This window comes from Gobio gobio (assembly GCF_949357685.1).
Source record: "Gobio gobio genome assembly, chromosome: 9".
Classification (NCBI taxonomy): Eukaryota; Metazoa; Chordata; class Actinopteri; order Cypriniformes; family Gobionidae; genus Gobio; species Gobio gobio.
The window spans coordinates 32,596,561-32,622,272 of record NC_137115.1 but is presented as its reverse complement, the minus strand read 5'-3'; the positions used below and the strand labels follow the sequence as shown (position 1 = coordinate 32,622,272).

Below are 25,712 nucleotides of genomic sequence, written 5' to 3'. Positions count from 1 at the left end.
ATGGACTCCACTAGACCCCTGAGCGTATGCTGTGGATCCTTTAAGTCCTGTAAGATGCGAGGTGGGGCCTCCATGGGTCGGACTTGTTTGTTCAGCACATCCCACAGATGCTCGATTGGATTGAGATCTGGGGAATTTGCAGGCAAACTCGTTGTTGTGCTCCTCAAACCATTCCTGAACCATTTTTGCTTTGTGGCAGGGCGCATTATCCTGCTGAAAGAGGACACAGCCACCAGGGAAAACCGTTTCCATGAAAGGGTGTACATGGTCTGCAACAATGCTTAGGTAGGTTTTACGTGTTAAAGTAACATCCACATGGATAGCAGGACCCAAGGTTTCCCAGCAGAACATTGCCCAAAGCATCACACTGCCTCCGCCGGCTTGCCTTCTTCCCATAATGCATCCTGGTGCCATGTGTTCCCCAGGTAAGTGACGCACACGCACTCGGCCATCCACGTGATGTAAAAGAAAACGTGATTCATCAGACCAGGCCACCTTCTTCCATTGCTCCGTGGTCCAGTTCTGAAGCTCACCCACTGTTGGCGCTTTTGGCAGTGGACAGGGGTCAGCATGGGCACCCTGACTGGTCTGCGGCTATGCAGACTCATACGTAACAAACTGCCATGCACTGAGAATTCTGACACCTTTCTATCAGAACCAGCATTCATTTCTTGAGCAATTTGAGCTACAGTAGCTCGTCTGTTTGATCAGACCACACAGGTCAGCCTTCGCTAACCACGTCTATCAATGAGCCTGGGCCGCCCATGACTCTGTCGCCGGTTCAACACTGTTGATAGATACTGACCACTGCAAAACGGGAACACCCCACAAGAGCTGCAGTTTTGGTGATGCTCTGACCCAGTCGTCTAGCCATCACAATTTGGCCCTTGTCAAACTCACTCAAATCCTTACGCTTGCCCATTTTTCCTGCTTCTAACACATCAACTTTGGGGACAAAATGTTCACTTGCTGCCTAATATATCCCACCCACTAACAGGTGCAGTGACGAAGAGATAATCAGTGTTATTCCCTTCACCAATCATAGTGTTATGCCTGATCGATGTGTGTGTGTGTAACTGTGTATATGTATACACACACACACATATGGTAACACTTTACAATACGGTTGTATTAGTTAACATTAGTTAATGCATTAGTTAACATGAACTAACCATGAACAACACCTCTGTTCAGCATTAGTTAATATTTGTTAATGTTAGTTAATAAAAATACAGCTGTTCATGGTTTGTTAATGTTACTTCACAGTGCATTAACTAATGTTAACAAGATTTTAATAATGCATTAGTAAATGTTGAAATTAAAATTAACAAAGATAAATACATGCTTTATAAGTGCAGTTCATTTAAAGGTCCCGTTTTTCGTGTTTTTTTGAAGCTTTGATTGTGTTTACAGTGTGCAATATAACATGTGTTCACGTTTCATGTGTAAAAAAACACAGTATTTTTCACACAATTTACTTATCTGTATACCGCTGTTTTCACTGTCCTCAAAACGGCCTGAGAATTTCCTCGTTCTATGAAGTCCCTCCTTCAGAAATACGTAACGAGTTCTGATTGTGCCAGCGATTCCCGTGTTGTGATTCGACAGCAGCTTAGCTCACGTTGCCCGGAAAGGTCACGCCTCTTACCATAACGGGGAGATGAACGCGCTCAAACTACAGCCCCTGAAGGCCAAACAAAGGTGATTTGACTCCGGGATGAAAATAACAGCGTCTGAACGACATGGCGACAAACGCAACCGAACCGAACGCCCCCTTTTTTTTTTTAAGAATACGCCGCGTATTCTTGTGGGCGGAGGTTAGTCAACAAACTGTTCTATTGACGTCATTAAAGCAGGATGTACAGGGATGTAGTCCAAACCGGCCGTTCGCTGTAGGCTTTGAAAGGGAACTTCTGTCAAATAAAATATCTCGCTTGGCATTGAACTTTGAGCTTTATAATTTTACAGGGATTATTTATGCTCTAACAGCAACATTACACACTAACTAAAGTTTGAAAAATGGGATCACGAAGAACAGGACCTTTAATTAGTTCATGTTAACTAATGAACCTTATTGTAAAGTGTTACCATATATATATGTGTGTGTGTGTGTGTGTGTGTGTGTGTGTGTGTGTGTGTGTGTGTGTGTGTGTGTGTGTGTGTGTGTGTGTGTGTGTGTGTGTGTGTGTGTGTGTGTGTGTGTGTGTGTGTGTGTGTGTGTGTGTGTGTGTGTGTGTGTGTGTGTGTGTGTGTGTGTGTGTGTGTGTGTGTGTCAAAAATGTCCAATTCGTTTTTCAAAAATTCTCAGAAATGTACTGATTATAAAATGAGATGATAATATTAGCAATACAAATATGATATTTTAATATATTCAAATAAATATTGAAATAAAATGTGATTAAAGAAGCTGAGTTTGATGCTGATACATAATTAACAGTTTCCTTCTTACTGTAAAATAAACTCCTCATATGAGATTACAGCACACAGCTAAAGTTGCACTACATGTATTTTTACACAGCCATACACACAATGTTACAAAACAACCAATGCAATTTAATAGGACAAACTCCATTGAAAGATCAAGGGGAATTTGTCTTATAGCCAACCAGATCTGCACTTCATAACAACTCCTATCCACAGTGTCATCAGTATTCAGAGTTTCATTTATGTGCGCTATCTTGCAGTTATTATGGTTTAGAGGTTAGTTTGGTACCTTGGCAGTCTGACAGAGCTGAGATCTCTTAGTGCATTATCCACCAGCTGCAGACGTTCCACCCGGATCAGTCTCCTCAGGATGCGGATGAAGTTCTCCAGCTGGTATGGATCTCCCAGGTCTTGATAAGACAAGTTCAGCACCTGCAGTCACAGAGACAGGAGCTGTTACGCTAGTCTTTAGTGTCACATGACCCTTCAGAAATCATTCTAATATGCCAATATGGATGGATGGATGGATGCTTGTTTGGTGTCTCACCACACAGTTCTCCCAGTTCTCCTGAAGTCTCTCCTCCCATTTCTGTCCTTCATCCTCTCTCCTCTTCCTCCTTCCTCCTCTGAGAAATATGTCTTCGTTGTTAACAGACAGCTCGTCTTCAGCAGGTCCTGTTTGATGACATCACTGATGGTCTGTGTCCAGTGATTTTAATAAAAAAAATTGTGACCCAGAATGACCTCTTACCCTCTCTGACCCTGGGACAGGCGAGCTGGTCTCCGCGGACATCATGCTCCTCTAGCCAGTGCCATGAAGCAAACCTGAAGCGGCTGGATGGCAACTACACAAAACAAACACAACGACAACGTTCAATGTCTGTATAGTATAGACACATAAGGCATCAATCAAACCACACATGATACTTTGCAATCATATTGACTATTGACTTACTGGTGTGGCAACAATGCCAGAGTCTGGAGTCAGTTCCACAGAGAAAGGAGAGTGTGTGTCGCTTAACTCAGAGTAGTGCGAGTGAGACTTCGGAAAACTTTCACTGCTGGTGTTCACTCCAGAGGAACTAGACAGAGAGAGACTGTCATTAACAAACATTACATCAACCTAATGCTTAATATTCAAATTTGAATAGATATGTATATAGCTATTTGACTTCACATTTCCTGCTATGATAAGCATTATACAACTAAATAATATTTGTTAATGTTATTAATGACATGTAACCAACTCATTTCGATAAAATAGAGACAGATCCTTGGCTTCCTCCCAAAACATACTAATATATATATATATATATATATATATATATATATATATATATATATATATATATATATATATATATATATATATATATATATATATATATATATATATATATATATATATATATATATATATATAGCGGTCAAACGTTTGGTGAAAAGTAAAAAATGCCAGTCAAAAGTTTGGAAACATTTTTAAATGTTTTTAAAAGTAGTCTCTTAATCTCACTAAGGTTGCATTTATTTAATCAAAAAATACACTAAAAGAGTAATACTATGAAATATTATTACAATTTAAATGAACTGGTTTCTGTTGTAATATATTTTAAAATTTAATTAATTCCTGTGATGACAAAGCTGAATTTTCGGCAGCCATTAATTCAGTCTTCAGTGTCACGTGATCTTTCAGAAAATATTTATAATATTTGACAGTATTACTGTTTTTGCTGTATTTTTGATCAAATAAATGCAGCCTTGGTGAGATTAAGATACTTTAAAAAATCTTACCAACCCCAAACTTTTGACCGGTACTGTATGGTTTGTATTAAAATTTTGTATTGTCCCTGTTTTTAATTAATATAGGTAATACAAATGGACATTTAACTGATATTTTTTCCACTAAACTAGGAAATCCCCAATTCCATTTCAGAAATTCCGTTCAACATATGGTAGGCCTATACTGCAAAATTTAAAAATATCTCGATTACTTTTTAATGTAGTCCTAATTATTAGCCTACTTCCTCCATTCATTTATGAATTCAGATTCAATCATATTAAATAATCACTTAATTTAGCTGTTATCATATACAAAACATCTCAGAATCATAGTGTACAGTAGAACACCTACGCTGCCCAAATGTGCTGCCTATGTAGGGAGCTCAGCAGGTTTTGAGATACATCCTCTGTGTGTAATAAGAGCCTGCACGTCCTTACATCCGCTGGGCTGAGGTTCTGGTGTAGATTACCGTGAACTCTGCACCCTGATCCGGATTAAAGTCACCCACGTCACCCGAGCACATCGGCACATTATATCAGAACACTGTATAAGATGTGCTCGCATTAACGATGTCAATGGCTTTTGATGATGTGCTAGGTATTGTGAAGCTATACAACTAATAAATACACATTATTTTCACTTAGCCTAGTGATTCATTCAAATATATTGAACTATTTGTAACATGGACATCGATTAGGCTACATCATGTCTTTATGTTTTAATATAATGCCTTACTATATCATAACAACCTAAAGCCTAAGTCCAATTGCTTTAAAGGTCGATATCCCAGTGGTAATTCCCATAAATTATGCAGAAAAGTAACTATCAACAATTTTCCAAACACGAATAAAGCAGACAGATCTAAAATAAAAGCCAGCTGAACATGCGTTTGTTCTAGCAAGTGTGCTCTATATTAGGAGATACTGTTCAAAACTTTTCCTACCTTTCGGACATGTCCGTAGGTTCTGACAGATCCCTTTGGCATTTGACATGCAGTGAAGAAGGTTATTTACAATGAATATAGTGCGGTTTCCCATTGATGATGGATGAATAGTGTGCTAAAGTGCGACAGGTGAGTGTGAGCTCTGCGCACGCGCGCAGCAGCGTCAGCTTCAGTGATCTGCGCACGGAGGTCAGCCAGGGCAGCACTGCAGTGTGTCTAAGGTTGCACTTCGGTGAATTTTGGAAAATGCAGTAGCCTATAGATGTATAATGTCAGTATAGCTGTGCCTGTACCCCTTTAATGCGGTATTGGTTATATTTTTCATTGTACATGCAGGCTCATTGAGATCATATTGAGATTTGTCAAACACCACAGGACCATTTAAATTAATTTAATATACTTAAAATTAATTAACTGATATATATATATATATATATATATATATATATATATATATATATATATATATATATATATATATATATATATATATATATATATATATATATATATATATATATATATATATATATATAGAGAGAGAGAGAGAGAGAGAGAGAGAGAGAGAGAGAGAGAGAGAGGCCTGAACCTGCTGTCTGTCTGAGAGATTATAACGTACCTAATAATAGCCTTCATAATTGACTCTCATAAACATAGATTAGGGAATTTGCCAGGTGATTTAAATTCTTTTTATTGATGATTGCATGTTTTGATCATTGATTACATATAATACTGGTAAAAAGTTTGGTTAAAAGTAAAAAATACCAGTCCAAAGTTTGGAAACATTAAGGTATCTTAATCTCACCATTTATCAAAAGTAGGCCTACACTAAAACAGAAATACTGTGAAATATTATTACAATTTAAATTAACATGTTTTCTGTTGTAAAATACTTTAAAATGAAATTTATTTCTGTGATGACAAAGCTGAATTTTCTGCAGCTATTACCTCACTCTTCAGTCACATGATCCTTCAGAAAATATTTATTATATTTCACAGTATTACTGTTTTTGCTGTATTTTTGATCAAATAAATGCAGCCTTGGTGAGATTAAGAGACTTTCAAAAACATTTAAAAAAATCTTACCAACCCCAAACTTTTCACCAGTAATGTAAGTCAAATTACATTTTTTAGAAGTATATTCAATATATTAATATTCAAATGAATGAATTTAAGCATATATACTTAAAAATTAATTAACAAATATATATAGGCCTGAGCGGCTTCAATATGCTGTCTGTCAGAGAGGATAACGTACCTAAGACCCTTTTCACATTTCCAGGTTCCTCAGAGTGGAAGTCGTCATGGTTGGGTTAACTTTTATAGTGGTGAATGAGAGTATACACTAAATATATTTTTTGTGTCCCCATTTGCTCACATAAAGATGTTAATTTTTACCATCACTTGACGCTGTATTAGAAACACCCTCACAGCAGCGGTAACTTGTTTTTGTAATTTGATGCAAAAGTAATATAATGCAAAGTATTAGTGTTATAAATGTGCATGCATTTTTTTCATCACAGTCTGTGAAAAGGGTCTATAATACATGATTGACTCTCATAAGCATAGATTCGGGAACTTGACACACTGTAAAAATAAATCAGGTCCCCAATTGAACATTTTCTAGTGAGCGATCACATCTAAAATTTTCAGTTTCATTTCTTGAATTTTAATTGAATTAAATTGCATCAATTCACAGAAATTCAATTTGGCCAACTGAAAAATTTAGATGTGATCGCTCACTAGAAAATTTTCAATTGGACACCTGAATTTTTTTTACAGTGCAGGTGATTTTTTTAATGTAGTTTGATCACTATCTTCTCAGCTGTTTAAAAGATTAATGCAGTTATAAAAGTTTGATAAAATGTTGTTTAATTTTCTATTAAAAGATGATATTTTTTTACATGATCTGTACCTCCTTAGCAGATTTTTGACAAATTAATTCTAACTATTGAACTAATTCTGTACCGGGTGCTAGGTGGATTCTGAAGGGGCTGGAGAGGCTGATGAATTGACAAGGATGTCCTTTAAGCTTGCAAATCAAGATCTGTAGTGCTGAAGAAGAGGAGAATCTGAGAGAACTTTGGATTCTCAATAGAGGATACCAAATCCCAACCATCACAGAGAATCCATGTTAAAAGCCTTGTGAAGAAATTTGATGCAACACTCAAGGACAAAGCAGCAATAAGAGATACTTGTGGAGAATGTGAGCAATGGTTGCAAGAAATTGACAGGAGTGGCCTCCCATGGCGGTTCAAGACTTGTATTTATTAATACATGGCATACCACCAAGAATCCTCTCTGACCACTGCCGCTATATGAGTTCTCAATTTCTACTGTTGCCAAACTTGAGATGGTTGTCAGTTGGTTCTTGCGACGATGACTGGGTTTCCTAGAAATATCAGTAGCATTGCTGTGATATTTGCTCCTGCAAACTGATACTCCCCAATACATGTATTGAAGAGTTCAAAGTAATGCGAGTGAGAGAAGTGCTGCAGTACTGGGAATCTTCAGATCCAAAGATTACTGGAGCAAGAGTGGCAGAGAGAATGGGATAAAAAAGTGGAAAGGAGAAGCTGCAGTGGAAGGAGCTGAGGCGCGGCTGAGCCACAAAATGTTGGTGGGAGCAGTTGCCAAAGGGAAGAGCTGGTCTTGGAAGTCCCACATTTTAAGCTGATCCGAGAGGAAATCAGGGCAGCAGGGGAGGAGTGAACTAGCTGAGCAGTATCAATGAGACAGCAAGGTGACTGGATCAAATGAGAGCAGCAAAAGATCACATTGAATGATCTCTGGAGAATGGATCCACACAGAATCAAGTTTGCAGGCCAGTGAATCGGGGCTTTGCAGGCCAGTTACTTTGTAGGGCATACATGGCACTCAGCATCACTGCATTATGATTTATTTACACGGTTAAAGAGTCGGATTCTTATGCTAAACATGGCCAACATTTTAAATCCTTCTGGATTCGAATACGTTTTTTTTTTTCGAGTATGGGCCTGCGTGAGGTCATCATAGGCGGAATTGCTTGTATGGGCACTTCTCCCGGATGAGCGCATGCGGAGCGCTTTCGGGTTATGGAAGCCGCCTGAAGCGCTGGCATTTTGTTTTTAGACCACGAATTCAACAATGTCACTAAAGAAGTGTGTTTCTGGTTGTGAGGGAAAGATAACCTTGTTAAGCTTCCCAAATAACCCAGCGTTAAACAGTGGATGCAGTTTGTGTGTGTGTCTTTAGCTCCGCCCACTGCACTCCACGAGTTCGGCTGTTTTCGGAAAAAAATCGGTACAGCGTATCGGTCTTTTATAAATATGATAAAACTACAGACTTTTCGGAGGTGTGAAGGATGTAATTCTACTCTATAGGTACTCAAGATTAACATGAGATTGGCTGAAACTGTCTGTTCAACTGTGTGTTTAATTTAGAAGTTTTTCCGTTGGTGGAGCAAAAATACCCTTAAAAAATAACAAGTAATATTGTGTCATAAGTGTAAGTCACTCAATATTAACTTTCTGTTTATTGATGTTGTATAAAATGCAATCTCTCTAGAAAGCTTCTTCTCTCTAAAAATAACATTCTGTCCAACAGCTAAAGCTTGACCGAAATTGGATCATGCAACAGGTCAGTGATCCCAACACCAGCAAATCTACAACAGAATGGCTGAAAAAGAAGAGAATCTGTGGATTGTTATAGTTTTCAATAGAGATTATTTTAGACATCAGGAGGCCTTTTCTCTATCTATATTTTGCATAAATTCTGAAATTAGCACAAGACGACACATTGAAGACATTCATCTTTATTTCTGAAATAGAGAATACAGCTGGTATTTTTTCATCATTTATACCAAATGCACTCTCTCTGGGTCTGCCTGAGTCTCCATGGCAACAGCGCCCCACTACCTGTACATTCGCAACCTTACATTAAATCAAAAACTCATATTTATATAATAAGGCATATTAGTATGTCAGCAGTAGTTCAGCCATGTACAAAACCAAACAAAGGGTGGTGGGGTGGGGGATCAAAAGACCTTAAGTGAGTCTACATATAGAGAAGTGCACAAATCCTTGCAATAAATATCAACGTTTCTCTACAGAACACAATAGCAAATATACAAGAGAAGAAATACAGGAATTACAGGAACGAACGATGCTGGTGTGGAATAAGATGTGATAGAATAATGTAATATTTACAGCTCTGTATTTCCTGGTACGGTTAAAGCTTATGAGTATCAAAACACAATCGCTTTTAGAATATAAATATCCTGTTTATATAATATTTTCTTGTGTGTTTAGAAAACCATGGCAAAGTAATGAGTTTGCTTTCTGTGATGTAACATGGTGGTCGGTTGAAGATAAGCATGAACTTTGCTGGGTGTCACGTTGTGATTGCTGGGCTTTTACATGTCAAAGTTGTTGTCAAAGGGCTCGATGACTTCAGGATTCATAACTCTGCCCATGAAGAGGATTGATCCTGTGAGAAAACAGAATAAAAACGATTAATAAACAGCACAACTGATAACATTCACAGTTTCCACAATTTAAGCAGCACAACTGTTTTTAACATTGATAAAAATAATAAAAACATGTTTCTTGAGCAGCAAATCAGAATATTAGAATGAATTCCGAAGGATCATGTGACACGGAAGACTGGAGTAATGATGCTGAAATTTCAGCTGTGCACCACAGGAATAAATTACATTTTAAAATATATTACAAAAAAAAAAATGATATTGTAAAATATTATTCCAGTTTAAAATAAGTATTTTTGATCAAATACATGCAGCCTTAAGCCACTTTTCAAAACATTAAGAAATTTTACCGACCCCAAATCTTTTAACGGCAGTGTGTATATCATTTTTCTTTTCATTTGTTTTATAGTCATGGGTTTTTGAAGATGGCATGTACCCGTTTTCCTGTTTCTGATGACGAAGAAGAAAGGGTGGTCAGCCATGACCTGAGGGTAAAGGACCAGCGTCCTCGTCAATGCGATCATACCTGTAGAAAGGCAAACAACAGTCGCTCAATGATGTGAAACCATTTTTTTGGGTCAAGATTAAACAATTTTAGAAAATACATTATGGAGAGGCATTGATTTGAATGCACTTTTCATTTATTAAAATGAATTGCGGTATTTTTGTGGGGTTTAAAATGAGGGTGTTGTAAAAAAAGTCTTATTAAATTCTTGGGGGAAAAAAAACCTTTTAGTTTAAAATATTAATACTTAAAAATGTTTTGTTTAGCAAAAATCCATTGTTTAAAGTCAATGCTGTGTAACCAACATGCAGGAAGCCATTTCTTGTCATGTGACAAGAAAACCATAAAACCGGGAATTTTTTTTTTTCCCCTTCAGGCCCTCAAGGTTAGTAGGTTCTTTTTAAACAATCAAATTTGCCCTTTGTATGCCCTATATATTTGTACATACCAATCAGGCATACCATTATGACCACTGACTGGTGAAGGGAATAACACTGATTATCTCTTCGTCACGGCACCTGTTAGTGGGTGGGATATATTAGGCAGCAAGTGAACATTTTGTCCTCAAAGTTGATGTGTTAGAAGCAGGAAAAATGGGCAAGTGTAAGGATTTGAGCGAGTTTGACAAGGGCCAAATTGTTGTGGCTAGACGACTGGGTCAGAGCATCGCCAAAACTGCAGCTCTTGTGGAGAGTTCCCGTTTTGCAGTGGTCAGTATCTATCAAAACTGGTCCAAGGAAGGAACAGTAGTGAACCGGCAACAGGGTCATGGCTCCCTGGTCAGGGCCAAGGCTCATTGATGCATGTGGGGAGCATAACAATGAGTTTGAGCATTACAAATTCCCCATATCTCAATCCAATCGAGCATCTGTGGGATGTGCTAAACAAACACAAAGATCCATGGAGGACTTAAAGGATCTGCTGCTAACATCTTGGTGCCAGATACCACAGCACACCTTCAGGGGTCTAGCAGAGTCCATGCCTCGATGGCTCAGGGCTGTTTTGGCAGCAAAAGGGTGAGCAGCACAATAGGAAGGTGGTCATAATGTTGTGCCCGATCGGTGTATATCAAGACTCATTTCTATATGTAATAATGACTTTGTTCTTAAATGTGATAATGTATCTTATTTTGAGCCTATACATGTATTAGGATGTTTACGGTAATACCATTCTCTTTACCACTGATACCTAAAACATAGGCTCGAAAATGTTTTTTTTTTTTTTAAATGAAAGATTTTTTCCCTTCAAATTTTCTTCCACTTGAAAAATGTATAAAATACATAAAACAAAACACAACTTCTTTTCACCACATCCAACACAAAAAACAATATATTTCATGCTGTATTCATTTATATATAATCTTTAAATCTAGGCTTAAAAATATTAATAATAATAATGGTTATATTGAATATATAAATAGATATATACATTTATGATTAAAAGGGACACAATTTGAGTCATTAAAGCTTTTTGTCTGAAAATGGTAAAAACATCAATTGAAATTACTCATCTAAGAAATTGGCACATGCTTTATTCTTAAATACTTTGTCATATTCTCAGACTTCCTTATTTGTTTTTGACATCAATACAGAACTTCTGGTATATAAAAACTAATATTAAAGGATTTAACCTACACTACATGATGACTCAGTCAACCTTTCGTAAGCCTTTATTAAAAAGACACGTGTTGAACAGGAGGGGGCGCTTTTAGCTTGTCTGAATGTACAAGATTCTCTAAGCAATTTACTGCAGTGAGAAAAAGGCGTATAGAGAACAGACAGAAAATGAAAGGATGGGGAGGAAAGTAAAAGTGCACAAAAGGGAAAATTGAGAAACAGTGATAAAGAAGACTTGAAAAGGGAAAATTTGAATTAGAAATGCAAAGGATGATTGAAGCGTAGACGAAGACAGATAGAGAAAGAATATTAAATGTGTAATGTAATTATAGTTGAATGTGCCAGTAATATAGAGATAAATGTCACCTGATCCTGCCGCCCCCTCGGCCCCTTCCTCCGTCACCTCCAGGTAAGCCTTCTGCACAGCCTTCCCGATAAACAGATCCTGCCCATCTGTAGACAGACAGAATATGTAAATAAAGAAGATTACAGAATATGTAAAGAAAAGATATCTGAATATGCTAAGCAAGTTATTTCCATTTATTTATGAGCTGGTGTAATCAGGGATGCAGTGTATAATACACATTCAGCTCATTCACAGATTATAGATTTAAGGGCATATTTAATATAAAAAAATAGTAAAATAAAAATATTAAATAATATTGTTATATTAATAATAATATTGAATCTTAAAAAAAAAGAATCTAAAAACATTACAGTTTTATTTTCACCACACCCAACAAAACAGAAAACAACACAGCTTCAGCTGAACGTGCTGTATGCATACATGATCATCACAATTAGGCTTAATAATAATAATAATAATAATAAATAAAATTGTTCTTGTATGAGCAAAAGTCGCCACCACAATAGCTGGATGGATGCCAGAGCAAAACAAGAGCGTTACATCATGTCCTTGACCTGTCAATCACGTTTTAATCATCTGTGTACATGTGCAGAATAACAGAGCGTTCTCATAGGTCAGTGGGTTTGTTTTATCGATTACCTGTCACCTCGGCTGTCATGGCTGACAGATCAGCATCTTTGGTGAAGATGTTCTTGATGCCCAGCTGCTGCAGTGTGTCTCTCAGATCAATCTTTTGTTCCACCTTGAATCTAAAAAATGATCCGGTTAGCGTGAACTTTGATGAAAACACCTGGTAAAACATAACACCTTGTGCCTCACCTGGGCAGGTAGACCTCCACCTTCTGCCTCTTGACGTTGTTAGCCCACTCCTCCAGCACCTGGGCTTTGATGATGGGCTCCAGGGCGGCCAGAGGAACCTCCTGACGGGGCAGAACGATCATCATGCTCATGTCTTCACCTTCATAGAGCATCTCCAGGACCTGGTACACTCCACCCGCCTCTGTGGTGCCATCGCTGAACTCTCCTGATGATGGAGAACATGGCGAGGTCAGTGATTATTAAATCTACATGATGGAGAGGATTTCAGTAGGACAAAGCCATGTTATTTTAGTATGATTGAGATCTATAATAGCTTTTAGTAAGTACATAGTAGTTAAGGCCCACCTAATATAAAGTGGGACCGTAATTAGTAATTCGTTTTTATTTGTATATTTTGTTTTCATTTTATTTTTAGTTAAAGTTGTAGCAATTTTGTCATTTTTATATGTTGGTAGAGCATTCGTATCAACTAATTATGGCATTTAGCGGGATGTTAGGCTAACGTTTTGTTCTGAGCCATTTCCAATGTCCTCTAAAGCCAAGATAGGCAATTTCAGAAAGGCTAGCAATAGCAAGCTAATGAGATCCCCCTCTCCCTCCACAGTCTCCAAAGCCACGCCTCCTTCAAAACACATGAACAGAGTCTGAGCAGAGTCTGCAAAATGTCACGAGAGACGGCGTTAAATTACCTCATGTCTCAAAACACATAACATTACAATAGTAATGAACATTAACAACTTAGAGAGCTCTTATTTGAACCAACTGACTGCTGCAGATACATTTCGGCGTTGAAAGTGTTGACTATCAGAGTCTGAGGACACAAACAGCTCAGAGTAGGGTTGCCTTCTCTTATTTACGGTATTTATGGCGTGAACGCAGCATAAGCTCGATGTTCTGGTTCAGGATAAACTGTAAAAGCTGGCTGCTGTTTGTTTGTGGTGCTCTGTGACTGTCTACAACTCTGCATAGTCTTACGAAACACGTTGATGACGTGTGATGTCTGCGTGAACAGGGTGAGCGGAGGTATGCAAATACATACATTGACAACAGGGTTGCCAGGTCTGTGCAACAAAAGTCCCCCAATGACCAGTCAAATGTAGTGTGATTTTCTCCATCGGGTGGCTGAATTCTCCACTGAGAATTTGTATGTCTGGGGGGTATTTGAGTACGTACAGGGGTGGAAATCAACCCGCGGGAAAAAAAAACTAGTTTTTTGGCTTTTAGTATGAATATGTTAGTCTTAATGTTTTAAATAAGCTCCAAAACAATGACAAAATTTGCATTTAGAAGATATAAGCGTTCAAAACTTACAGTCTCTCACTTCCGCCAATATGGAACAATGATTTTGATGACATCACGCTGCACTTCAGCTTCTCATCAGATTTTTGGTCCAATCAAATGCTCTCTAGAATCTCCCCCAAATGGACCCTGAAGCTGCGGCTAAAATCGGTCACTTGTTCACACATTTACTATATTCTACATAGTGAATGGCTCATTCCGCACTATATAGGGGATAGTGAACGATTCAGATTCCATTTCCATTGGAAATAAAGTCGAATAAAGAGTCGAATAAAGTCTGGTTTCACGTTAGTGTCACGCAAACCACAAGGAAAAGAGCTGTTTGATATGTCCCACACTTGTCTTTCTGTTTCAGTGGAAACTACGTCAAAACATTGAATAATACTGTGCGTTTCAAGGCACTTCGGTTGGCCTTTAAAAGTATCCCAATTCCAACGGGAAAACCGCAGACTTGGCAACACCGATTGACCGGCAGGTAGGACATCCTATCATTGTATTCGGACCGAATGCAGTGACTGGACGAAAAATTGTTTTGGTCGTGAGACTTCCACAGATGATATATATGTACAAGTTTTAATATTTAGACCACTTCTATTATTGATTGCTATCAGTATACGACAACCAGTATAACAAAAAGTGTTTATGAAAAACCTTGCCTACCCTTGTGACTGCTTTTCCCGTATTTAAGAGCTAGAGAATGCATATGTTGAAAGCTCTGTTTTTCTCATTTACCTTCACCTGTCTTTTTTGTCAGAGAGATGGATGGGACAAGCGCACTGCAGTGATTCTATGGAATCTGAAAGACTCAGCCCAACCAATCAGCAGTGAGCCATGCATACTGTGTACACTACTGTTTTTAATAGTCTCTTCTGCTCACCATGGCTGCATTTATTTGATTAAAAATACAGTAAAACAGTAATATTGCGAAATATGTGTGCAATTTAATGATTTTTCTATTTTAATATATTATAAAATGCTATTTATTCCTGTGATAACAAAGCTGAATCAGTAGACGTTACTACAGATTTGAAACTTTTTAAGATTTTACTCTTTTCAAGCCAATATTCAAACTTTCCTTTTTAGTTAAACTCCTGTTGTCACTCTATAGGAAAACTTGTACTGCGAATCAAAAAAACAAATTTTAACAAAAATTTATTCAAGCCTGTTCTCACCGTAGTAGAAGTCTCCCTGCTGGTACATCATCAAGGTCTGAACTTCACTGCCGTCATCCTTGGTGAAGGAGAAGGTTCTGGTGTTTTCTGGTCTGAACTGGTTCTTCCAGCTGCCCCTGAAGTACACAGCATTTACTAACATGATCATGGTGGAGCTGCTGAAGTCGTCCCCAGACACCAGGTTGTGGATTTTGCCTGCAACAGCAACAACAAAAACCCAGACTGAAATAAATGCTGCCTGTCACAATCCTCTTTTTCTCGGAACAGGAAAGACGGAATGATCTCTTCAGTGGCATAAAATCATCTCTCTTTCAAAGCCCTGGGATTTGTGCTGGTATCTGACAGTCCTCCTGCAAAGGCTAAAGCTGACTGTGAGAAAATGGATCTGCCTGGAAATGGATTGGAAATGTCATTATAATGCAGAATATGACTGATCTGCCATTATCTACTTTAGTGTCCTGCACTAAAGTCATAGTAATTCCTCTTAACGCCATCTATTAATTTTGAAGAGAGTTGTACTTTAAAGTAAAATCATTCTAAATTGGATTATACACACTATGTTTTTTTTCAGTGGTTAAATTACATTTATATTTCTATATAATATATTTGGGGAGATTAATCCTTTTATTCAGTAAAGTGATCAAAAGTGACAGTACAGATATGTATAATGTTACAAAATAATTCTGATAAAAATATATCAAGGTTTCCACATAAATATTTAGCTATTTTCAATATTGATAATATATATATATATATATATATATATATATATATATATATATATATATATATATATATATATATATATATATATATATATATATATATATATATATATATATATATATATATATATATATATATATATATATATATATATATATATATATATATATATATATATATATATATATATATATATATATATATATATATATTTATTTTTTTTATTTTTTTTGTCATGTGTTTATATATATATAAACGCTCAATGACTGAATATATCATTAGCAAAATTATTAACACCCCAATATCATATATATATATACATATATATATATATATATATATATATATATATATATATATATATATATATATATACATATACATATACATATACATATACATATACATATACATATACATATACATATACATATACATATACATATATATATATATATATATATATATATATATATATATATATATATATATATATATATATATATATATATATGATATTGGGGTGTTAATAATTTTGCTAATGATATATGCAGTCATTGAGCATGATTACCAATCAATGTTTCTTTGCGGTGATTGGTCATATTATCTTTTTAAATGTGGAGTTTGAGTAATGTGTATATGCCAGATGAAGGTCACGTTGCTAATAAAAAGTTTTTGATACCTGCAAGTATCGATAATGTGTGGGATTTCCTTTAACTTTCAATATTGATAATAAGAAATGTTTGAGCAGCAAATCAGCATATTAGAATGATTTCTGTCGGATCATGTGACACTGAAGACTGGAGTAACGATGCTGAAAATTCAGCTTTGCATCACAGGAATAAATTACATTTTAAAATATATTCAAATAGAAAACAGTTATTGTAACGATATTTCACAATAATACTGTTTTTACAGTTTTTTTTTTTTTATCAATTAACTGCAGCTTTGCTGAGCATAGGAGACTTTAACATTAAAAAATACTACTGACTCCAAACTTTTGAATGGCAATGTGTGCATATAACTACATTTAAGAATCTTCTAGTCCATGTCTATTAGCTTTGAGGCCATCTACTGTATATGCTTCTATATGTACTTATAAATGGACAAAACCTTCAGTACATCCCAAGACATGAGGTGATTGGTCTCATCAGCAACAACGATGAGACTGCCTACAGGGAGGAGATCCAGCACCTGGCCACATGGTGCGCTGATAATAACCTGCTCCTCAACACCACCAAAACGAAGGAGCTCATCGTGGACTTCAGGAAGGAGTCAAGAGGCACACACGACACCATCCACATCAATGGAATGGCTGTTGAGCGTGTCTCCAGTTTCAAGTTCCTGGGGACCCACATCTCGGCGGACATGTCGTGGACGACCAACACCTCCAGCCTGGTCAAGAAGGCTCACCAGCGCCTCTTCTTCCTGAGGACACTGAGGAAGAATCAGCTCTCCTCGGCCATCCTGGTGAACTTCTATCGCTGCGCAATAGAAAGCATCCTGACCAACTGTGTGGCAGTGTGGTATGGGAGCTGCTCTGTTGCGGAGCGCAAGGCACTGCAGCGGGTGGTGAAAACTGCCCAGCGCATCACAGGGACTCCACTACCTGCCATCGAACACATCCAGAGGAAACGCTGCCTGCATCGAGCTCGCAGCATCCTCAAGGACTCCTCTCATCCAGCCCACAGACTGTTTTCTCTCCTGCCCTCCGGCAGGCGTTTCAGGATCCACCGGACCAGGACCAGCAGACTAAAGAACAGTTTTTTCCCCAGAGCTGTCTCTTTACTGAACTCAAACCCCCGTTGATCCACTTCCCTCATAAACTGCGAACTCTCCTACCTCACATCTGCCTTCACTTTGTTATTTGCACTACCGACTGTTTATTACAGTAACAACTGTTTACTTATGCATTCTGCACCACCATACCGTAACTGGATTATGCTCATCTGCACTGCCGACTGTATTTACAGTAACAATGTTTACATTTGCATTTTGCACCGTACTTCTAACTGGAATATGCAACCACTTTCCACTGCACTTTTACACTTTCTTTCGGATAGCTCTGTCCATAATTTATTGTACTAACTTAATCCACTGCTATATTCCTCATATTAGCCTAACATATTATTGTATACCTCTAACTGTAAAATTCTGTTCAAGTAATAACCGTCTGTATATTTATTCATAGTACATAGTCACCTGTAAATTCTGTTTATAGTAATAGCCATCTGTATATTATATTCATAGTACATATTCACCTGTAAATTCTGTTTATAGTAATAGCCATCTGTATATTTATTCACTGTATATATTCATCTGTAAATTCAGTTCTACTTATAGTAATAACCATCTCTCTACTTATACATATTTATATATATTCAGAACATTTTTATGTCCTGCACTTACGCAACCATTGTATATCCTGCACTTGCTGCTATTGCACTTCTGGTTAGACCTAAACTGCATTTCGTTGCCTTGTACTTGTACTTGTGTAATGACAATAAAGTTGAATCTAATCTAATCTAAGACATCCGAATATGTCAATATAGGAATAAAAACTATTTGGAAATCCAGTCATTAGGTCTTAGATAACAACAAGGACACACTTTCAAGAAATCTTCACCAATACAGCAGCACACAGCCAGTTTGAACAATTTTTTTCCTCAGTGATATAAGCGGACTTACTCTCCGTGTGGTTCAGCACCCAAGAGTTGATGCGTTCAGCCACGGCTGCTGACTCGCTGAAGTCCACCATCTCCACCTGCGCTTTGAAGTACTTCTTCATGAGCTGCAGAAAGTCCTCATTGAAGTGAACCCCCCTCTGCAGAAAAAGTGAGTTGGCCAGCCGGACCACATACTGCTCTTCATCTGTGGACAGGGCCTGGGTCAGGTTGCTCAGCAGAGAGAACTCCTCATCTGGAGCAGGTGGAGACAACAACAAAACATTTTTTTGTACAATATGATGCAATAGTAAAGTCTGGTATTAATGATATCATTCAAAATTTTAAATCTTTCTGAACCTGTCAAGAACATGTCTAGGACATATTTCACTCCAAAATATTCCAAAAAAACTGACCATTTTTAATTAATGGTTTTCTTTCCTTTTTAACGCCATTCCAGCTTCTATGGCAATGTTTGTGGCAAGAGCCAGGTTTAAATTGAAAAATAAAACTAAATAAGATGACCTTTTCAAAAGTATCAATAGAATAAAACAAGTTTCTCAAACGGTAGAAGTATTACAGTCAAGTATTTTGATGAATTATTACGTTAAATTGTTTGTAACCTCCAAACTTCAAGTTTTTAAAATCATTTTAAAATTTCAGACTAATCTTTTCGTCAAATTTCTTATTACTGTAATACAAATAAATATATATAATTGAAATTTTAAAGTTTAAACCATTTGTTGTACTGCCTTTATTTAAAGGGGTCATGAATTGAGAAATCAACTTTCCCTTGAGCTTTTGATATATAAAAGGTCATGGTAATATAAGCCAAGGCTCAATCCAAGGGGCGGGATAAACGGTTGTCTTTCAAATTTCCTCTGCACGCAATAGGATAGCGTTACCAGAGCAACAAAGGTGAGGCGGAGTTAGTTGATAGATTAAACTTTTGCAGTATCCGGTCGACACGCCCATAAAAACCGAGCGTTCCAGGAGAGAGCCTCAAATCCATGGTAGAAAATAGCCTATTACTCATTCATTATGATGTTTTTGAATGTAAAAACCACAAGAACATCATAAGTATAAGAATAGCCAGTTCAAGACAACTTTATTATACAGTATACAATCACTGCTAAGAATAATGGGAATCACACAATTTGGGCCCTGTCATAGGATACACAATGTGACGCAAGTGTTTTTTGCTAGTTTCAGCCAGACGCAGTTATCATTTTCACTTCCAGCGCCACGTTATTTAGATAGCAAATGCACTTGCGTCCATCTATTCGCCCATGGTCATGCTGGTCTGAAAACGAAGTGCGTTCAGGCGCATTGATTGTGTTGTTGAGGCAACTGAAATCAATTGCGCCATAATTGTTGTGTTATTTAAAGGGCGCATTAGCAATATGCACCTATAGGCGGGTGCACAACACACGTACACTCTGCTTATTACACACACAGGAATGCGCAGCAGCACACAGACATTTTTACATTTTCTCTCTGGAGAAGCTTTCAGTCTTTCCGAAAGCAAATTCCACCATGTAAATAGCAAATCCGTCATGGTGCAAGCGCAACTGGCTTTTAAAGGGAATGGGAGATGAGACTCTGATTGGTTTATTGCACGTTATGCCCAAAACACACCCATGACTCATTAAGGAGACTAGGTTCTACCCTTTTGGACCGTGTGGCGACCGTTTTTTTCCGTCGTTAAAGGTCCCATGGCATGAAATTTTCATTTTATGAGGTTTTTCAACATTAATATGAGTTCCCCTAGCCTGAATATTGTCCCCAAGTGGATAGAAATGTTGATCGGTGTAAACCCGAGTTCTGGCTGTCTTTCTCTGCCTTTGAGAAAATGACAGGCCAGACTAGCCAATCCTGAAGTCTCCTGGTTTGACGTTCAAGCAGGAACGGTTACCTCCCTTTCCTCCACCCAGAGAATCGGGCACGCCCATGCAAGCGCTCGAGAGATCATTGCTTGTGAACGAGTGAACGCTGGCAGTTTCTCAGTGTTTGGATGTACAAATGAAAACAGAAGTCTTTTTTCAGTTCCTTCTGATCTGTGATCAGTGATTTCTGATGTGCAGCTAATTATTTATTATTCGTGCACACTCAGCAACTTCTCTCTCTGTGTTTTCTATCTTGTGAGTCAGTGATTTTGTACGTCCTCGTCGCGTCTATCTGTTCTAAAATGTGCATACAGTCGTTTCTGCTCAACATCAGCAGAGTCACATCTTTAGAGATAAACCTCACACACGCCGAAGCTCGGGCTGCACTGGCCGGTCGGCCTTCAACATCACCGACCCCCAGTACAGCATCTGGCCCACAGCGGAGGCGCCTTATGCGACGCGAGATTAAGCAGAAGGGGGGTAAGCGTGAGCATATCCGGGCTAGCTTTCCCCACAATAAACTGGATTACATTCGATTAAAGGGGTGGTAAACCACGATTTCACTATTCTAACTTTAGCTAACATGTAATGTTGCTGCTTGAGCATAAACAACATCTGCAAAGTTACAACGTTCAAAGTTTAAAGCAAAGGGAGATATTTGCTTTTAAAGAAATCAGTTTCTAAGAACTACAGCAAACGGCCAGTAGGCGACTACACACATTCCTCCAGGGTTGGTGACATCAACAGGCTCAATATTTACATAAACCCCTCCTCCGAGAATATTAAATAAGGGGGGGTGAGGCCATTTTGTATCGCGGCGCTGTTGTGGTATAGTAGGCTGGAGTGTTGTTGCCGCGATGCCGAGGAAACGCTGTTATTTTCATCCGGATTGCAGGTCTGGGGTACTTGCTCTGTTCAGCCTTCCTTGGGACGGGGGTGCGTTGCAGAGCGTTTAACATACAGCATGTTGCACGTGTGTTTGAGTCAGCGGGGAATCAGGCGCGTGCAGGGCTCCCTGCAGCACATATAACAGAGGAAAACATCCACCGTCTTCGCGATTTCAATGCAAGATTTGCACAACGTCAGCTGCGTGAAAAAAACACTGCCGGTGCGTGGATGCACGACGCGCGCGCTGCACATTTCACGGAGGACAACACAAACTTCCACAAACTTCGCGAGTTCAATACAGGATATGCACAACGGCTTGTCCTGAAAGCTGGATTTACAAACAGAAGCTGTTCACGGGCCACAACCTGTAAGTCTGATTTATTTTTCATCGATGTGTTTTCCTGTAATAGGTTGTAGCAAGGAAGTAAACAGATGACAACGCTGTTCTGCAAACCAGTCTGTTAAATGCTCATTCATACTTAACGTTATCCGACGAACACCTAACGTTACAAACACTAACGTTAAAATCTCAACAGCGAACCTGGCATTAGTGTAAATGATTCTTTGATTAGAGCTTTTATGTATTGTTTATCTACAGGCATGCTAAACATGGTTCTGTGTGATTTGGCTAACTTACTAGTTAAAGCCAGTGCTTAGTGTTTGTTTTGGGTTAGTTCTTGCGACAGATATTTGGCTATAATCGTTCTAAAAATACAAAAGTTAAAGTGCCATTCAGTAGCGATCATTATAGATCCGCAGTCTTTACTCTTGAGGACTGAACAGGTTCTGCTCGATCATCTTCACTCAAATGTTCTGGGTCTGATTCGAGCTCATATGGTTTTATTGACGCCGTTGTTTCTAACACTGACCAAAGCACAGTCTTCCGGTAAGGTAAGGGGCGTGACGTTTCCGACATACGTGCACTAGGCGTTTAGCGAATCACAACACACTGGGCCAGCTAACCAATCAGAGCCCATCGCGTATTTTTGAGGGACTGGCTTCATACAACCCGGAAAGCATCAGACCGTTTTACAAGGAGGGACAGAGCAGTGTAGAATAAAGGTCAAATATATGAAAAATAAGGCAATTTTTTTTAAAACGAAGCATGAACACATGTTACAGTGCACCCCACAAACACAGTCAAGCCTTCAAAAGAATGTGTTTTACCACCCCTTTAATGCTGTTGTGTCTTTGTTTGCGCTGTGTACTCAATGCACGTCACTGACGCCTTTCATATGATAGGAACATATCTAAAAATAATGCTATTATCAACACTTACTCATAACTCGTTCATCTCGACAGCTGTAATGGTACTTTGCATGTGTTACAAAGTTGGTAATAATGATGAAGACGGACTCGTGTTTATTCAGAACTCTCAGATACAAACACAATAAACTTGCGCTGACTGACAGCGCTCTCATAACTCAGTAGTTACTATAAATAACTTTGTTAGCGATCGCTGAGCTCAGTCTCTGGTACATTAGTGATGTCCGGTTCGCGAACGATCTTTCTTTTGAACCGGTTCTTTTTAGTGAACCGAATCAGGTTCACCAAATCGGACTGAATCATTCTAAACGGTTCGCGTCTCCAGTCAGCGCTGATCCATAATTTACTAAAGTTACTAACTTTCTGACATGAGTGACAGTCACTCCGACTAGAAATAGACTAATAACCTGAAGTATATGCTGTAACTACAACAGTTCACTGAACTGAGACTGACAGTCACAGAACTGATGTGAAGTGAACTCCGGTCCATCCGTCTCTCTGACAGCAGCTCGTGCCTGCTCGTGCCTCGTAGACCGCGTTAAACCACGCCCCCTCCGCTCATTTAAAATGCAAAGATGTCAGCCAATCACAACAGTGGGCGTTTTTACCGAAGTCTCACAGCAGACACGCCTCTTGAAACAGGGCATTCAGCCACAGGGCAAACATCAGTATTGAAAAAATGCCTTTTATTTCTAATTTATGACATTTTATGATGTAAAAATCATACTAACAATATAAGTACACCTCAGGAAACATTATAAAATAATAGAAAAATGCCATGCCATGGGACCTTTAAAAATTCCAAATGTGGATTAGAACTAAGTGCACCTGCGCCATGCACTTCAGACCATGCAATCAGATCATTAAAATGGTGCCCTTTGTGTGGAAAATTTGCTAAATTTTAATGAAAATATCCTATGAATATTAAAATTGGCTTAAGTTTTGTCTATATTTATGCAAAATATTATACATTTCATTTTGGGATTTTTGGATGTCACATGGCTGTGTTTTGTAAGATTTGCTTGTATAAACCTTTCAAGTCAAACCTAGAATGATACCTATACTTTTTAGTGCATTGAATCAAATGTTGTAATGTTATGATTCGTTTGGTGCAGAATTTGCTGAAATGCCTTTAGAGAAAATGTATAGGAAAAAGTTTGAGGTCACTGCTGCGGCCAATAGGGAAAAGACACAAAAGTTGAAAATGAAAGAGAACAGGTAACCTCTCATGTACTACTATAGATTTTGTTAACTATACCTTCTCTGAAATGACTATAGCCCACGGCCTGTCTGATCTCCTCTAAAGAAGAGCCGCGGGCGCCCAGCTCCACCATGCCCAGAGCCAGAGCCACACTCAGCGGGGAGAAGATGATGTTTTCCTCTCCCCCCGTGATCTGGAGCTGGTGGTACAGTCTGACCGAGAACTCTGCCGTCACATCCTCAGGAACGTCTGCCGCCTGGCAACCACACCCCCGTAGCAACATCAGCGGCAAGAGTCCGAGCAGCAACATGGTAAACGAGGGACGAGCTAATGAGAGACAAGAGAGAAAGAGTGAGTCAGAGTGAGAAGGACATGGTAAATATAACCCCACGCGATTGAGCGGCATCTGTATAGTGTGAAAGAGACACATCATGAAAATATTCGGCATATTTGACATATTCTAATGTTCATGATGCAAAGTTCCATTTCACACTACACAATCATTTCACAGATTTCTGTCCCGATTTTCGCAGTCTGGAAAACTTGCATAAAGTCAGAGCCAGTCAGCGGATTTGGCAGAAAACAGGGCAATGTATCATGGGTCCAGAACAGGTTATTTACATACAGATAGAAAAGATTTTAGAAAATAAAATGTACTTATTGTGCACAGCAGTGTTAGGGAAAGTTACTTTTAACCCTTAAACGCATACCTCGGGTCTTTAGTGACCGGGACGTCATTCACTACCCTCCTCCTCACTCATTTTTTAAATTTAGACAACAAACTTCTTAGTCTTCCTCAATCAATTCATTATAAACAATATAACAAGAAAAAAATGCCTGTTTTCCCATTCATTTTTTGTAAAATATTCTATAGGGTTGCTAACGCCCAGAGGTATATTTTTTTCTGCACAACAATAATTTAATCTTTGATGACTGAATAAGTGCAATTCACCTTCATTCCACAAGGTGGCAATGTCTGATACACAATGATGAAGTGACGTTTCACTCATAGTTACCGCAGGCAGAAAACAAATGATTAGGAAGTATCTTCAGCAACACTTGAAATGGCTCAGCGATTTACAGCAGAGCAAGTACTGAACCGCAATCAAATATTAGTGCCACGGTCACTTGATGGTGGATCTGGTGAAGAAGATGTCAGTGATCAAAATATTGATTTACAATATATTGAAAATAATAGTTTTGAGAATATGTTTGAGATGACAAATATGATCCAGATGCTGAATGTACTGGGAAATGAGCTCTGGTGAGGACTGTGATGATGGTATAAAACATCTGCTTAAACTGAACCCTTCCAAGCTCCAAAAGGTAACAAAATATGCTTTATTTTCTTCTTCTGTAATTGTTACTCTAATATCAGGAGAGTTTTATATTACCGCAACAGGAAGAGATCCATCCATGTTAGATATAGATCCGGGTCGCCAAAGACCCAAAAATGTAAGAATGATTGGCAAAACATTGGGTTAAAAGTAATGTGTTACAAAATTGTGTTACTTCCTAAAAAAAAGTATTAACTGTGAGTATCATGAGTGCATGAGGGAATTAAATGGTTTCTCTTCTTACAGTTATTGGTGCAATTTTACAATACAAATGTATGGAAATCGAGAACCTGTTTCTCTCAGAAATATGCTGCATTATGAAAGAATACAACTCGCTTCCCCAAAGTGTCAGGTC

General features: G+C 38.1%; 1 protein-coding gene across 1 annotated transcript in view; it reads right to left on the bottom strand.

Annotated features, from left to right (window-relative positions):
- Window positions 1-8,926: 8,926 nt before the first annotated feature.
- serpini1 (serpin peptidase inhibitor, clade I (neuroserpin), member 1) overlaps window positions 8,927-25,712 on the bottom strand; it is a 34,977-nt gene continuing 18,191 nt past the window's right edge. The window contains exons 2-9 of the mRNA XM_079825242.1: window positions 24,078-24,347; window positions 18,805-19,035; window positions 15,391-15,585; window positions 12,920-13,124; window positions 12,740-12,849; window positions 12,100-12,186; window positions 10,049-10,138; window positions 8,927-9,614 (exon numbers count right to left, since the gene is read on the bottom strand). Coding sequence (XP_079681368.1) covers window positions 9,541-9,614; window positions 10,049-10,138; window positions 12,100-12,186; window positions 12,740-12,849; window positions 12,920-13,124; window positions 15,391-15,585; window positions 18,805-19,035; window positions 24,078-24,330 — 1,245 coding nt within the window. The 5' untranslated portion in view covers window positions 24,331-24,347 and the 3' untranslated portion in view covers window positions 8,927-9,540. The remainder of the gene's footprint in view (window positions 9,615-10,048; window positions 10,139-12,099; window positions 12,187-12,739; window positions 12,850-12,919; window positions 13,125-15,390; window positions 15,586-18,804; window positions 19,036-24,077; window positions 24,348-25,712) is intronic.